At 40.1% G+C, this 14,479-nt stretch overlaps 1 protein-coding gene and 1 long non-coding RNA gene across 4 annotated transcripts in view; one reads left to right on the forward strand and one right to left on the reverse strand.

The window, feature by feature from the left end:
- Positions 1-9,581, forward strand: part of TDRP (testis development related protein) — a 35,506-nt gene extending 25,925 nt beyond the window's left edge. For all 3 annotated transcript variants that reach the window (XM_083495780.1, XM_083495778.1, XM_083495779.1), the window contains exons 3-4: positions 4,263-4,366; positions 5,154-9,581. In XM_083495780.1, coding sequence (XP_083351906.1) covers positions 4,263-4,366; positions 5,154-5,499 — 450 coding nt within the window. In that variant the 3' untranslated portion in view covers positions 5,500-9,581. The remainder of the gene's footprint in view (positions 1-4,262; positions 4,367-5,153) is intronic.
- On the reverse strand, positions 7,537-13,430 carry LOC310703514. The gene is made up of 2 exons (XR_014524210.1): positions 12,032-13,430; positions 7,537-9,760 (listed from the first exon to the last, which is right to left on the reverse strand). It is a non-coding gene; the product is annotated as an uncharacterized lncRNA (long non-coding RNA).
- Between the last annotated feature and the right edge of the window lie 1,049 nt (positions 13,431-14,479).

The raw sequence follows: 14,479 nt of genomic DNA on the forward strand, positions 1-14,479 counted from the left end.
GGTGACACCCATCTAGGGGTTTTGTTTTCCAATAGATCTTTATATCTTATCCAAACATTAAACAATGCTTTTCTGACAATGTGATTTTTAAAGGCACTGTTGACTTTATCATACCAAAGATATGCATGCCAACCAAAAGCGTTATTGAAACCTTCCAGATCCAAGATGTCCGTGTTCTCGAGGAGCATCCATTCTTTGAGCCAGCAAAAAGCTGCTGCCTCATAGTACAATTTTAGGTCCGGCAGGGCAAAACCCCCTCTTTCTTTAGCATCTGTCAATATTTTAAATTTAATTCGGGGCTTTTTGCCCTGCCAGACAAATTTCGAGATATCTTTGTGCCACCTCTTAAAACATTCCATCTTATCAATAATCTGCAAGGTCTGGAACAAAAATAACATTCTAGGCAATACATTCATTTTAATTACTGCAATTCGGCCTAACATTGACAGTTTCAAATTTGACCATATTTCTAAATCTTTTTTAATTTCTGACCAACATTTTTCATAGTTGTCCTTATACAAATTCTGATTCTTAGATGTTAAGTAAACCCCTAGGTATTTGACCTTCTTGACCACAGTCAAACCTGTTTCCTCTTGAAATTTCTCCTTTTCCATATCTGTTAGGTTTTTCCCTAAAACTTTGGTTTTTTGCTTGTTCAACTTAAATCCAGCTACCTGGCCAAACTGTTGTATTATTTCTAAAACCTTTTTCGTACTAGTGTTTGGCTCTTGCAAAGTCAATACTAGGTCATCTGCAAACGCTCTTAACTTATAATGTTTAGCTCCGACCTGCACACCTTTAACCTGCTGGTCATTTCTTATCATATTCAGCAACACCTCCAGAACTGAAATGAAAAGTAATGGGGAAATCGGGCACCCCTGTCGTGTTCCTTTTTCTATCTTAAGTTCCTCAGTCACAACATTATTTACAATCAGTTTGGCTTTTTGTTCAGAATATATTGCAGCCATACCATTCTCAAAACCCTGACCTACCCCCATCCCATGAAGATTCTTCCTCATAAAACTCCAAGAAATATTATCAAAGGCTTTCTCCGCATCCACAAAGATCAATACTGCTTTAGTGTTTATATTCACCTCTAGCTTTTCCAAAATATCTATTACATTCCTTACATTGTCTGCTAGATGTCTTTTAGGGAGAAAGCCTGCTTGGTCTTTATGAATCTTCTCCATCAAGACTCTTTTAAATCTTTTTGCCAAAATGTCTGCAAAAATTTTGTAATCCACATTAAGCAGAGATATTGGGCGGTAGTTCTTAAGTTGGGTCTTTTCAGTCTCTGACTTTGGTATGAGTGAAATATATGCCTCTTTCCACGATTCAGGTGCCTTTTTTCCCTCAAGGATCTCATTACAAACTTCTCTTAGTGGTTGAGTCAACCATTCCTTCAGCGATTTGTAGTATCTGGAAGTCAGTCCATCTGGTCCCGGAGATTTGCCCAGTTGCATATTCTGAATGGCAGCCTCTATCTCTTGTTCTGAGATTCTCTGGTTCAAGTCCATCTTACTTTGATGAGAGATGTTTTGTAGTCCATATTTTCCGAGGAATTTGTCTATATCTTCTTCATTTTGCGGGCCTTGGGTATAAAGTTTTTTGAAATAACTTAAAAAGCAATTTCTGATTTCATTGGGTTTGGATATGTTCTTTCCATCCACCTCTAGGCTTGTAACTGTATTTAGTTTCTGCCTTTTCTTCAGTTGCCATGCCAAAAGTTTGCCACATTTATTTGCTGATTCAAAAGTCTTTTGCTTCATTTGCCTTATCTTCCATTCAATCTCTTGGTTCATCAATTCCATATATTGTGTTTGATATAATTTGATCTCTCTTAAAATATCCTGAGACTTTGGTTTTGTTCTTAATTTCCTCTCTCCTTCCTTTATCATTTCCAGAATCTTCTCTTTTTTCTCATTTTGTTTTTTCCTCTTTATTGAGTTTTGTTGAATCAAAAATCCTCTCATCACCGCTTTACTTGCGTCCCAGATCACTCTTTTCTCCACGTCGGTCCTCAAATTTATTTCAAAATAGTCTTTTAGGGTCTTTTGGGCCTTCGTGAGAATCTCCTTATCTCGAAAGAGGGTGTCATTCATTCTCCATCTAAATTGACCAGTTATTGTGAGTTTCATCTCCATCTTCACGGCGTTATGGTCGGAGCAAGTTTTTGGGCAGATTTCCACTTTCTTAATCTTTGGAGCCATTCCACTAGTAACCCAGATTTGATCGATTCTGGTCCAGGTCATCATTGCTTGGGAGAAAAAGGTTCCCTCTCTCTCCAGAGGATTCCTTGTTCTCCAAATATCTATCAAGTCCATGTTTTCAGTCATTTCGAAAAAAGTCTTAGGGAGTCTCCCTTCTTTGGTGACTGTAAGTCTTTGTGCCTTGTCCATATTGGTGGAGACCACGCCATTCATGTCTCCCATAATTATCATATTGTAATCCAGATAGTCCATCAAAGTTTCATGAAGTCTCTTAAAGAAGTCGGATTTGCCTTCGTTTGGTGCATAAATTCCAACAACTAAGAATTTTTCTCCTTGTACTTGTATCTCCACAGCCAGATATCTCCCTTGTTCATCTTTGAATATCATTTTTGGAGCCCATTTCTCCTTCACATATATTACAACTCCTCTCTTCTTAACTTTGTCTGATGAAATAAATTCTTGTCCTAGCCTTTTGTTTGAAAGTAATCTCCTGTGGGCTCTGGTTATGTGAGTTTCTTGTAAGCATATCAAGTCCAATTGTTCTCTATTCAATATATGAAATACTTGTCTTCTCTTCAAAGGCCCATTGAGCCCATTACAATTCCAACTAAGGAATTGCAGAGCCATCTTGTTATTTTCCTGAGGCTCCTCCAACAGCTCCAAGTTGTTGCTCTTCTTCTGATGGTGGTGGTTTTTGTCCAAACGAGAGATTCAGGATATCCAGTGCTCTCCTCTGTTCTGCAAGTGCGTCCACAGTCCCCTTCTGTAAGTCCTCCTGGTATCTTGCCAAAAATTTGTCTTTATCTTGAATTGTCTTTATTTTCACTTTCTTTGCCTTGTAGTCGAATGACAGTCCTTGTGGGAACTCCCACCTGAAGCGAATAGAATTCTTCTTTAGCAAGAGAACCAAGTCCTTGTAGAAGTTTCTTAAATCCAAAATGTATTTTGGGATGTCTTTAAAGATCTGTACAGCTGAATTTCCAATTTGCAAGGCCTTCTCAAAGTGTAATCCTAGTATTTTGTCTCTTTCCTCCTTGGATCTGAGTGTAATCAGACAGTCTCTCGGTGTCTTTCTATCTTGCTTTTTCCCCAGTCTAAAGGCAGTCGTAATTTTGAATTCGTCTTCCTCAAGGTCCCAGCAATCCGCAAACTCCCGTGTCAAATATTCCACAAGGCTGTCTCTTTCATTCTCCGGAATCAGTCTTAATTTTAAGTTTCTCTCTTTCCTCTGTAACTCCCACAAGGCCAAGGTTGCATCATGCTCATAGACCTTCTTGGCAAGCGGCTCTAATTTCTCCTGTGTCTCTCCAGCAGTGGCTTTGGCCTCTTCGGCAATTTGGCGCGTGGTGGCGTTTTCCTCTACCAATTTGTTTATAGATTCTGTATTCTGGTTTAATCTTGCTGATATTTCTGTTAATTTTTGTGTGTTCTCTGAAGTCTGTTTTGTCAAAGACTCCAGAGTTTGGTTTATCTTGAGCAGGGCCTCTGTCACAGCTTCCATAGAGACGGCTGCTCCTTTGTCTTGACCTGTTGTTCCTGCTGATCCGGCTGTTGCGCCTGAGATTGAGCCTCTTTTCTTTGCCTGTTGCAGCTGCAACTGTTGTTGTTGTTGTTGTTGTTGTTGCTTGATCTTGGCTCTTGTGACTATCTCTTCTTGTGGGCCACTCATGTCAAGGTCAATTCCCACGGGATTTATTCTCCCTTGGAAAATTCCACTGTCTTAAGCCGTGCCGAGCCTTACTTTATCCTCTAGAGGGAGCTTCTGTCACGGTGTTCCATTGTGCCAGAAGCGGTTTAGTCATGTTGGCCACATAACCCAGAAAGCTGTCTGCAGACAAACGCCGGCTCCCTCAGCCTGAAGCGAGATGAGCACCGCACCCCATAGTTGCCTTTGACTGGACTTAACTGTCCAGGGGTCCTTTACCTACCTTATATTTTGCATACATTAAATTTTACCTTTACCTACCTTATAGTTTGCATACATTAAATTTTACCTTTACCTACCTTATATTTTGCATACATTAAATTAATTTGTAAAACTCTCATTTTTAGGTTCAAGGAGCAGGTTTTCGAGGTTGGAAGGAAGTAACATCCATATTTAATAAGGATGATGAACAACAGTTACTTACAGGATGTAAATCTCCAAAATCTAAAGGGTATGTATAATGGGGAGTGGGAAGTGATATAAATATGGAGTAAATTATGGAAGTACCAAGGCTACTAGAGGTGTTAAGGCTAGAGTCAAGATAATCAGGTAAAAAAACAATTAAGTTTAGAAGGCAAGAGAGTTCTTACGTCATATTTATATTATTTTTCAGCTTGTAAGATTCTGTTTAAGTTAAGGATCCACATGGGGCAGAAAAAGCAGTTATTGTAGACAATCTACTGAAGTGCAGTGGGATTTTTTAAAGACAGTTGGGTGGAAGCAAAGTACATACTCTTCTTTGAGGGCCATCAGCACAAGTCAGTCTTTGTCTTTCAACCATCTGATGCAAATTCTGTAAGTTTCAATTGAAACAATATGCTCATTATGGTATCAAATAGAGGAGCAGATAAGCCCAAAATGACAGACACATGTGCATTGCCTACCTTACCTTTCACACACAGATCATCAACACTATTCCTTATAAGACTTAGGCTGGTTGCACATAGGAATCTACAGCTTCTCTTTCTTATTTGGGAGAAAGGGTAGGATACAAGTTTAATACATAATAATGTATTCCGTTCTGATAAATTCTGTATTATTTTATTCTCTGTTTAGCCATTTTTCTAGAGTAGAAATGTAAAACGTTTAAATACAAATACATTTCTAGTGAGACTTGATCAGTTATACAAGGATAACGACAAAATTGTTCTGGTCTTCCTCTGTCTTAAAAGTAAATATGTCAAACTTTCCTCCCCTAAAATGTGTTCCAATAAGAACAAATTTTTATTGTTCCCTAGAACAAGCTTAAAATTAAAAGAGGATGTGAAATCCGAAAAGAAAGCTGGATTTTGGGACAGTTTGGTGATAAAACAGAACATTCAGTCCAGAAAGCCAGACGAAATTGAAGGATGGGAGCCACCACAGATCCCTGCCAGTGATAACCTCAGCGACGCTGGAAGTACTCTGAGTGACTATCCATCTTGGTCAGGTTGGGAAGACGAAACCAAAGGCTCCACAAAATACACCAACCTGGCAAGCTCAGGAAATACGTCAAGATGGAGCATCAGATCAGCTGGAAGGTTGGTTAGCATAAGGCGACAAAGCAAAGGCAACCTTACTGATAACTGGGAAGAACTAGAATGACATACAAAATGTGAAATGTTCTGTAAGTGATGATAAGCGACATGGTTATGTATATCTTCAAACCAAAATCAAAACTGCTTAATATTGCACCTTTACAGAAGAGTATTCAAATTGTCCAACCATCTGCTCACCTTATCCTATGTTTCTTAGTTCTTCCGTTTTCCATATTGAATGAAGTCGAGCACCTACTTTGTGCCTATATTTCACACACATATTCTATAGCACCTTGGCTCGCTTTTTTAAAAAACAAAACAAACCCCCCACAATTTAATGAATGTATACACTGGTTGAATATTTGACTGCCTTACATAAGAACTTCTCTAGTTTGAAGTTCTCTCTTTCCTAGTTTTCAGACATCAAAGATCTATATTTTGAATGCTGACCTTGTTGTGTAAAAGTGCTGATTTGCCGTTTGACACTGCATTGTTTCAGCTTGATACATTGCTTTCTTTGTCCTGAACATGAACACATGATTCTCAGGCTGGAACGTCGAAGATCCTGCATTTCCCCTAAAGTCCTGAATTGCACATGACTTGTAAGAACCCCACACATACGTGTTTCTTCTTCCGTTACAAAATCTTCGCTGATGAATTTCATGTATTATGTTGATTAATCAATAATACGGCTAAAACAGGTTTGCAATCATCCCAAACCACATAACCACAGATGAATGAGGTGACCGCTAAGATCTGATTTATGTATTCCCTAAGTGCTGTAGCAGGCAACAAAAGTAGCTTTTATATGCTTGGGCTTCACATTGCAGTAACAACATACAAAAGGGCCCATCGCTTCAATAACCTAGGTCACACAGGTAATTTCTATACTAGTACAGTCTGAAATGGGTCTCTGTGTGAATTACCAATGCAGTAGGGAGCCTACCCTTATGACCATGAGTGCTGTCAGCATCTACTACATCATTTAGGAAATGTAGGAATCAGGCCTGATTGTCTGTTTGAAGGGTTATCATTGCTTTTTTCCTTCTGTCCCCATTCCCTCAAACTATGATTCCATGTTGCTCTTTTGCAGGACGTGTTTGATGTTCTCTTGGCATTTACAGAATGACAGTAGTTAATGCTCTGTCTCTGATATGTACAAGGGTTATTTAAGTATGTGTATTTGCTGTTGTGAGGTTTAGTCTTACTGGTTGCTGCTACTTTTTTATTAATAACAAAGAGCTATGCATTATAGTGCACATGGGAAGTTGGAAATGTACTATAGGTAAAGTTTAGGGTATCTCACACCCCCGAGTACTTTCACCTATTCATTTTATTTAAAATTGTCCAATTTATGAGATTGGAGTGACATAAAGGCACTGTAATTCAGTGTACTCGCACCACTGTGACAGAAGAAGTCCAATACATCAATTTAACGTCTCCTTTCAATCATAACATAAGATATACACATATGTGTTACATGTGTGCCATCTTTGCATCTGTGATAGCCAAATTCTAACATTTAGCTATATGATACAAGATAATCTGCTGCATAGAAGACAAATTGTTAATGGCCAGAATAACTGAGCACCACAACTTTCATTTCTTATGACTTGGCTCTGCGTACAACTTCCTTCAATGGCTGGAGATCTAACTGGCTCGGAATGATTTTGCCCAATTCTTCAGTTCTTGCAAAAGGAAGTCTTAGCCCTGACACTACTTGGATGAAAGTAGCAAATTGTCAGTAAAAGAGGGAAAATAGTAGACAGGAGTCACCAGAGAGCCATCTGTTCATCTAGCTGCCACTATTACTGATATGAATATGAAAAAAAAAATGTTGGAAGTGCCTTGTTCTATAATACTGCACCATAAATGCTCAAACCTTTTAATTACTTCCTTGTTCCTTGTGAACACTTGTTTAATACTCTGTAAAACGAATATCAATCCAAGATGCTAGACTTACCTGTTTCTCCCAAATTATGAATCTTTACTTGACACTGATGCTGAGCCTATGTACCACAGATTGTGTAATACCTTATTCAGCAATATGGACACCTTTAAAAAATTCAAGATTTGCTTCCAGTGAGATCAGCAATTTTTAAACAAAATGAAATGTTTTATAACTATGCAGACTATCCATTTTATGTTTTCATAATTTAATAGCCCATTCCACATAAAAAGTTGTCACCCAGTGACAACAGCTGATGGTAAAGTTTCTGTCACTGGTGGATACAACCCAAAGATTTTACAGTACTCTTGTGCAGGTTGCAGGATTCTGTGGACTGGTCTGTCACAGCTAGAGAGTGCTTGTGGAACAAGAGCTGTCATCCTGTTCTGTTCAAGTAGCCTGCAGCTTGGAATTGCACTATTAGTCCAACTCTTCTTGCTCTCCCCGTCCCGTCCCCCCCAAAATGTATTTGAAGCCAATAGCATTTGTGCTATTTTGGCAGGAGGCCACAAAAAGCTTGTATCCTTTCCAACACCAAACTGTACCCGCTTGCTATGGCAATACAATATTGTGCTTTGTAGGGCTGGGATTTTCAGCTGTCACACAACTGAACCTGTATTGAAAAATGCAGATTTGTTTAGGCAAGCTAAAAGCAGAGGATGCAAACCAGTCAAAGCTGACGCTTGTAAGTCTCATTCGGTTGAATGGAAAAGTGAAATGCATGTTTAACTTTCACACATAGAAATAAGTAAGACTTAACACTGCTTAACTTTGGCTAGACCATGTTCTGAATTTTATGTCTTAGATATAATTGCAGAATATAGCCATTTTCTTTATGCAAAGATTTCTATAGTTTACAGTCCTTTGGAGGGCCTTCATACAGCAGGAGCTGAATTGTGGGACGTTGGCACTGAGCTCTGTCTTGGGGGAAAACCCCAGGAACGATGGGGCAAATGTGGTTAGAAGCTCAGTGTTCACCACCTGTGGAAGCTTCCTTATACTGTGATAGGTAGGGGTTATGCCTTGCACATTATACTGTCAAGTGCCTGTACTTTACCTTGATGACATGTTCGTGATGCTACGGCTTGATTCCACATGAAAGAAATGTTCACACATTTGTTCTGCATTTAGATACCAATGAAGAAAAAGAAACATCCATCACTCTAGATCCTGTGTGTTGGCTTAAGCTGTTAAATAGTCTCATTTGTGCTGACGCAGTGCGAGCTTATGCACAGATTCTGACCCACTTCTCAGAAAACAGTTCCCGTTGCTCCTCTCAGTCACATGACAGGCAAGCCTTTGCTTTAGCTTCTACAAGGCCAGCAGACCGCAAGGCGTGCCTAGCCCTGCCTTTCTACCTTCCCACCACAACCTATGCTGCCATGAATAGCAGGAGCTCTGAAGGAAGCACTAGCAGCCTGCTGCTGAGCTTGATCCTGTCCCAAGCACTGATGTGAGGGGAGATGTTTCCTTCTTGATCTGTGTGCTCTGGAGGTGGGTGGCAGGCCCACAGGATCAGGCCTCAAGCGGGAATCTGAGATACATAAAGTATCATCTGATTTTTAAGCTAGGGGAGATATTTGTAAAAATGGGACACAATCCAACAAAAGTTCTGCACTTTCATACCTCATTGATTTCCATGCTATTTAATGTGTTTCTCTCTCATTGAAATCAGTGAGATGCAAGTGTCCTTCAGTTTGGCTGGATCATGCTCATATTTTCCTAAAGCATCATTCTTTAATTTTAAGGGCAGTGGTTAAATTTTAATGTAATTTATGGTTGTGCTTTTGTAGGATTATTTGTTTGAAATGAGATTACTCTTTTGTGGTATTTTATGTGTTGGGCAAATTTTTATTCTTTCAATTCTTTTAAAATATCCACGATGTAGATGTTTGTGGACCTTCCTTTTTTTAAAAAAGGCATATATCCTTCTTTGCTTTGTAAACAGTTGATTTTATGTCCTCTGGTTTTAAAGACACCATTACGATTGTATTCCAAGATTGCACATATGTAATGATTTAAATGTTTATATTGCCTTTTCGCTGCACATAAGCATAAATCTTGGCTTGAACTCCATGAAGGTGAAAACGCTTTATGTGGCTGTAACAAGTCACAATGCTCACAGTTTCTCTGGTATTTTATTAGTTTCACTTCAAATATAGTATTTTCACAGATGAATTAAAAAAAAAAGTTGAAACCAAGCTGTTGAATTATTTCAATTACATCTATTTCTCTTAAGACAGGAAAACCAGTCTGTATTAGTCACTGAGATCCTGCCCGCCCATCTGACTGCCATACTTCTCAAAGTGCCATTGGTCAATTTGTTTGATTTCACAATAGAGCTATAGAAGTCAGTTTCATGGTCCTAGAGTTTCCACATCTGCAAAAAGAACAAAGGTCCAGGGTATTACTTCCCCTGTGGTTACCATAGGTTTAGGTACTCCAATGTCAAATACTCAGCTGCAACAATGCATAAGTGTTTGAGTAAGCCATGGGCTTTTAAATCACCTCTGGCAAATGCGGATTAGTTTAACAGAGCATTTTGGAAGAAAACTACAGATCACTTGCTGCTTATTTTCTACATTCATTCGTTGCCTTCAGCCTTTCACTTACATGAAAAAATGATACACATAACAAACACAATAAACCACACTAATTTGAAAATAGCTGTAAGACATGGTAGATAAAGGCACAATAAAATACGCTACCCTCTTCCGCTTACAAGATTAAAAAGACTGGGGGGAAAGGTATTTGTCCGATGTTGAAATCACATCAAGAAAAGCACCGAACAAATTCTCCCTAGCAAAAGCACTGCAGAAGGTGCCACCCTGAAAAATACTCTCTCCCCATTCATATTGGCACAAATAAGAGAACAGCCTCTGATGATGTGAACAGGAAGAGGTTCAGTACAAGAAGTCCAGCAGATACTGGGGTCCATAGCTGTACCCTGCTTACGGCGCAAGGTACTTTAAAAAGTCACATAGCTCACAGCTCTCAGCTTTAAAAAATATGATTAAAAACATTTATCAGTTCTGAAAGATGGCCTGCATTACTTTCTCTGGTATCTGTCTCTGTTCAGGAAGGGCGGAAAACCTTGCTGGTGGTATTTATTTCTTGTTTGGCTTTGATGGGAATCTTTATGTAAATACTGGTCAAGGCGCAGTGTGGTTATGCTTCCCCTTTGCACATAGCAGCAAGTGGCCATTTATCTCAGCCAGCCATATTGTGAAGGGTTTTGCTTCCCTGAGCATTAGAAGTCAAAAAACCCCACCAGGGAGCTGCGATGTTATCCCTGGCTACTTCGTTCTTTTGTACAATGCAATAGCTACTGGGCAGCTTGTCTGATACCTGCTCTGGAGTCACCACTATGGGGGTTTGCATAAATATCGAAAATAAACCAGGGACTGATGGTTGCTTCATGACTATGTATGCAAACAGAGATCTGTGGCACCTTAAAGGCTGACAGATCCATTATGTCAAGGCAAGCATCTCCCAAACTTCCAGAGCAAATATTTGGGGTGCACGTGGGATTGCAGATGAAGGAGAGAAAGGAAAAGTCCCATTGCCTCGAACTCAAACATGGGCAGCACTGAAATCCACCCAAAATGTTGACTCCCTGACCATTCCACTACTTAATTAAAAGCTTAATGTTGCAGTTCCTGCCTGTTTTACTGCTTCCTTTTTGAGAAAGAGAGATTTTTCCACAACAGACAAGCTGGTGCTACAATTGTTTGCAAAAGTATAATGTCCCGCCCGCCAAAAGAGTCAACATGAACAGGCCTGGGGGAAAAACCTAGGATGACAAATAAAAACACAGGACTGCAACAATTTGACAATTTCTTCATCGCCTGGACTCTATAAGAAACAAGAAAATCAAAGATAGAGAGCTGGTGTGGCAGCCACTGAGGCCCTTACTAATAATGAAATTATTTGCCTTAAAATAAGCAATGCTGGCTAGTGTACCCATGTGCACAAAACTACAAACCACAGCTGCATACACACATTCAAAGTACATTCTTTCCCTCAAAGAGTTCTGGGCACTGTAGTTAACCCCTCAGAATTCCAATCCCAAGCAACCCTTAACAACTTACAATACGCAGATAATTATTTGAGGTGGGAAATGTCCTTCTAGCATCCTTTAAAGGTATATCATGCACACAGCCTTTTGCCACCGGGTTTCTTTGCAGGAAGATTTCCTTGGCACTGCAGGAAGATGCCAATCACAAAGGTGCTACACTTGTTTCTGCTTGGGGTGTTGCTAAACCGAACTGCTCTTTGACCAACCATTATGGATTAAACTGCAGCCCTCGGCTATTCGGTGTATCTCAGAAGATACCAGAATGCCCTAAAAATGCTTCTTGAGAAAGAAACCCTCTTTAAATGATCTCCAGAAAGGTTTCACAATGGTATTTTGTACTGTGTATGTTATAACCAACCCTATTTTCCCCTCCTTTGCATGCAAACTCCCTTTTGAAACATGTTTAAACAATTGGACCAGCCCTTTTTAGAGCTGTCTGATTTCCCCCCACAAAAAACCACAGCAGAATATAGCTTGGTGAGATGTGGGGAAATTCACTACATGATTGTGTACCCAGGGGCAGTTTGCAGAGGGAAGGGAAATGACCATATAAACCCAGAGAGAAAACATTACCTTGTGACCCATTTTCTGTGAACAACAACAAGAAAAGTTAAACAAAGGCCTTCTACTGATCTCCGATTTTCTTTATCCGCCCCCTGCTGCTCAAGGACCTCGACCCTCCTCACTTTCGCCTGCTGTAGACTCTGTTTAAGGTAAACAACAGACTCATGATAATGACTTGGCAGTACAGCATATGGCAGCTGTAAACAAGAAGGAAAACAAATCAGCCCTCGCTTCCCATTAGGAAGCAAGCTATTGTTTGATAAAGATCTATGGGTTGATTCCCTTCAGCTCGAAACAGCCCTACGGAAGATTTATTTTTTTCCATTTCCCCACCTCAACAGCAGAGTAATTAACATTCCTAATGTAAATAGATTTCATATAAAATAAATCAGCTGCCGCTCCTAAGAAATGTAAAAACTATTCAGATCCGCGGGACGAGGTTGTGGCATTGTCAAACATGCCCTGTTACTATTTTATTCTTACTGTTCCCAGCTGTGTATTGGGACTTGAGCCAGGGTCAATTCTAGGTGAGCATAAAAGCCTTTCCATTTGCTGGTGGGTTTTTTTTAATGAGTTTGTCCTTGAGAACTTTGATTGGCTTCGAAGAGGAGAGAGAAGAAATGCCAGGCTAGCGGGGCCTAACTGAGCTCAGCCTTCTGTTTCAGACTGAAGTCACCTCATTCAGATGCCCACAAGAAATTTCACCCAACTAAGGCCATCCTGTTTAACTAACCCCCGTCATTTGACTCCTGCAGCACGGGGTTTTTCAGAAAAAGACTCTGAAGCCTAGGGCCAAAACGAGACAGTGGGTTGGCTCCAAGTAAGTCATTGTGCAAGTGGAACGACTTCTGTTTGTGCAGTGGAACTTCCTTTCCTATCGCCACCACGCATATGTGCCTACACACACACACACACACACCACACAGAGCAAATATGCTCCAGGGTTTCCTTCACCCCCAAGAGCAAATTTGGGGGGCAGAATGTTCAAGAGAAGTCATTCCACTCACATAATGACTTAAAGTGTCAACCCTGTTAACTGAACTTAAGTCCAATTGACACGAGTGGCTCCCACTGATTTCAAAGAGATGATATATTGGGACCCACTGAAATCAGTGGGACCCATTTCAGCTAGGTTAATCTGGAGCCATTGGCTCATACATCAGAAACTGGTCTGCCAGAGAATCTCTAGAAAGGAGATGGCGTAGGCTTGGGCTGCTATTTAAAGAGTGTTAGGCACTGATAGGAGGGTGCTCAAATCGCCCTCCTTACCCAAACTGCTATTTTAAAGTAGTTTACACCACCTTGTACACCATGTATGCCATCTTGAGATCCTTGGACTATAAAGGTAGTATACAAATGTAGTAAAAAATAAATGTAATAAATAATAATAAATGATGTAATAAATATTGTCTCCTGTGGGTGGTCCCAAGACTGGAATTAATCCCCATGTGAATAAGAGGGGTTTTAAAAGAAAAGAAAAGCTCAGGCTGGAAGAGAGGTTTCAGCATCTTCCCTTCTCAATGTAGGGAAATCCCACTGGAAATTCTCCAACGTTAACTGACTGTGATCTGAGCAACTACAACATCCTACCAGAGCAGTTCAAGCCCAGCCTTTATGTGTTAATTACTCCCACACAGTCCTCTGGTTATTCCAAGGCCACTGGAAGAACATCTCTTTCCTTCTTTCTCTTCTTACCAAACATGGTAGGAAATGGACATTATTGCTACAGGAACTTTGGCACAATTGCTGGAAGTCATGTGCACATGAGTCATCCAACTCTGTTCACTCATGCCTTCATTGTACCAGCTCCAGAGGGCACACCTCTGAAGACCTTAAAAAAACCAACAACAACCTAAGAAGGGTGCATTAATATCTTTACTGTGGAAAAAAATCACTCCAGTTTCCACCCTTCTGCACCCCAGTCTTTCAACCACTGCTTCTACAGATGGTACAGACTAGCTGACTTCATTTGCTAGGAAAATGAGTATCATCCCTGCTATTGGAAGGCCCACAGCTTTGTGATAGACCTAGCAGAGTTTGCATGCATATTACCGGTATGTATACTGTAAGGTTCAAAACCATCTGCCATATAGAAACCACAGCCAGTCTCAAGAAACACCAGATGCACCAGAGGTTAGATTTATATAGACTCAGAGACACAACATGACCACATTCATACATCATGATAAACCATGGTTCTTAGCTTGCACATTACTTTTTGAGTGATACGTGCTACCTGATCACTCCTACTACGCTCCTCCCCTGGAACAATCAAGAGAAACAAACCAGGAAGGCGCAGTTAAGCTTTGCTTCTAGTTGCAACCAAACTAGGGTTCATGGTTTCTTGCTTCCCAATAAGCCATACTCCGTAAACCAACCATGGTTTAAAAAGGTGGCTAGCATTTGTGGCTTATTTCAGAGGATCCCAGGTCTGGATGTAACAGGAAGCCAAGCTTC

The sequence above is a fragment of the Podarcis liolepis genome, assembly GCF_965112155.1.
Source record: "Podarcis liolepis genome assembly, chromosome: 3".
NCBI classification, from domain to species: domain Eukaryota; kingdom Metazoa; phylum Chordata; class Lepidosauria; order Squamata; family Lacertidae; genus Podarcis; species Podarcis liolepis.